Below are 2263 nucleotides of genomic sequence, written 5' to 3' on the forward strand. Positions count from 1 at the left end.
AAAAAATGTTACCATCTCGGATTACCAAACTGTGTTCATTTAGATTCTAATCACTAAAATTCTAGGTTTGTTTCATTAGCTGCTAATACACCAATAAATATATGCCACACATACTGCACTGCAAAATGTACATCCTGGTATATAGTTAGTAATAAAAGTTTTACACAAACAAAATACAGGATTAAACAAAGTTACCTTGTTATCAAAGTTAAAGCGACTTAGATCTCTTGATTCTGTTGCTCTCCTGTCACCATGTGTTAAGGCCCCCTAATTAAACAAATAAATATAATTTTACCTTCGATATATATTTGAATCAAACCTAATATGAAAATCACAAATGCAAACTTACCAAACTTTCTAATCTCTTTGCAACTATTGATGCAAATCTTTGTTCTCCGGCCAATTCAGAAATTAGGAAGACATATTCTGGAGCAGTAACTTGATTAGATCTGTGTGTTCTACCTGTAAAATACAAATTGATAAAACATTTAAAACATCAATGTTTGGGGTATTATTTGCTTATAAGCCATAAAAAGATATATACATATAAAATATGAACACCTAACATTTGCACTTAATTTTTGTTTTAAACATTTATTACATGGCAAAGGATTTCCAGCTATTTTTTTTTTGTTAACATCCTGCTTAGATTTATAACCTACCAAACTGCTGAATAGCACGATCTGCACTCCAAGGCAACTCCAGAGTCATGTGAACCCTTCTTCTCTGGTTTTTGGCTCTGCGGTCAGCTTGTAATGATATTCCTGAGCTGGCAGCTTCTGAGATGATGGATATATTCTGTAAAAATGATAAATTTATGTTTTTAACACATTCACAATCATTTATGACCACCAACACAGCAGGTAAATACCTACCTTCTCTCCATCCATGAACCTTTGTTTTTCAGTGATGTTCAGAATTTCTACAGGGACATCAAGCTCTGATCGGGACTCATATGATATGCTTCCATCATCATTACTGACCACCCTGCCTTTTCGCCCGGTCATCTTTATGGAACAAGAGGACAACAGATTTTAGCTGAATAAAGTAACGTAAGCTGTTCCCTGTAAAAGTTGGTAATCTGTAAATTCATTGTAAACCAAATATGAGAAGCAGTAACTACCTCTGCTACATTATCAGGACCACCAAGTTCATCAATAAGCTCATCTAAAGTGTTTGGAGGAAGTGCTTCTGCCAAATCATCTAGCCTGTCCAACAGTTCCTTCTTCATTTGCTGCGCCCTTTCAACTGCATCCTGACTGGTGACACAACTATTGCTGGTATTGGTGTTTGTGGATAAAGCACTACTTGAAATGGCTGTGAAAAAATATATACAGAATTTTTGTTTGTTAACAAACACATTATAAAAACACAATCTACTGGCTGAACAGGCCTTCTATAAGGGCTGTAGTAAATACTACTTACGTGGAAGGCTAGAAGCAGCACTTGTGGCAGCAGATTTAACAGATGAAAAGCTGGGGCGTTTAGACCCAAGTCCTGAAGCTAATAAGGCACTTTGAATGGAATCTGGATCAATACTTTTCTTTTTCTTCTTCTTATCCTTGCTTTTTTTATGTTCTTTTCTAATTAGCCATGGATCTGTAAAAAATACAAAACAGAACATATCAATACAGGCCTCTACAACTATAAGCAATAATTTTGAAAGCTAGAGAGAAAAGCAAACTATTTAAAATCAAGTCCTAACTTTTTTAGTTAAGTCAATCTCTTTGCTACAAACTATCTAAGGGCTACAATAACAGTATCATGTATAAAATAGGACTTCCCAAGAAGAATCAGGAAGATGCCGGTGCCCAGAGGACCGGCTCCGGGGCGAATCTCTGGACGACGCGGGACCTGATGCAGGATTTAGGGGATGAATTATTTTTTTCCCCATTTTCAGTTTAGTTCCTCTTTAAGGTTTCAAGAAGATTTAAGCTTTAGATTGTACTTGTAAGTATATAAGAAGGCCCCCGTATATGCTTGTGTTATAGAGAGGTAAGGATTCCAGCTTTGACGTTCCACTGGAAGATATTTAAAACAATGTGCTGCATGCATTAACTGTTTATGTTTTGACATTATATTTAGGTACTGTAACATAAAAGTATGCATTACTACCTTCTTTCTACTGCCTGGATGAAGTCATTAAACTCTCTAAATGGAGTACCTTCACCCCAAATTCCCAAACGACTCATATACGCCATATTTCTTGGTTCAGAGGCACCTAAAAGAAAACAGGAATTACCTTAAAGGTTGTGAAGAGAAA

At 35.9% G+C, this 2263-nt stretch overlaps 1 protein-coding gene across 1 annotated transcript; it reads right to left on the minus strand.

Moving 5' to 3' along the window:
* Positions 1-60: 60 nt before the first annotated feature.
* On the minus strand, positions 61-1934 carry LOC140321403 (protein strawberry notch homolog 1-like). Its single transcript, XM_072398175.1, has 6 exons — positions 1426-1934; positions 1124-1317; positions 876-1007; positions 659-798; positions 350-458; positions 61-267 (listed from the first exon to the last, which is right to left on the minus strand). The coding sequence occupies exons 1-6, from the start codon at positions 1622-1624 to the stop codon at positions 76-78; spliced, it is 966 nt and encodes a 321-aa protein (XP_072254276.1). The 5' UTR covers positions 1625-1934; the 3' UTR covers positions 61-75.
* Positions 1935-2263: the final 329 nt, after the last annotated feature.

The sequence above is a fragment of the Pyxicephalus adspersus genome, unplaced genomic scaffold, assembly GCF_032062135.1.
Source record: "Pyxicephalus adspersus unplaced genomic scaffold, UCB_Pads_2.0 Sca3377, whole genome shotgun sequence".
NCBI lineage: Eukaryota > Metazoa > Chordata > Amphibia > Anura > Pyxicephalidae > Pyxicephalus > Pyxicephalus adspersus.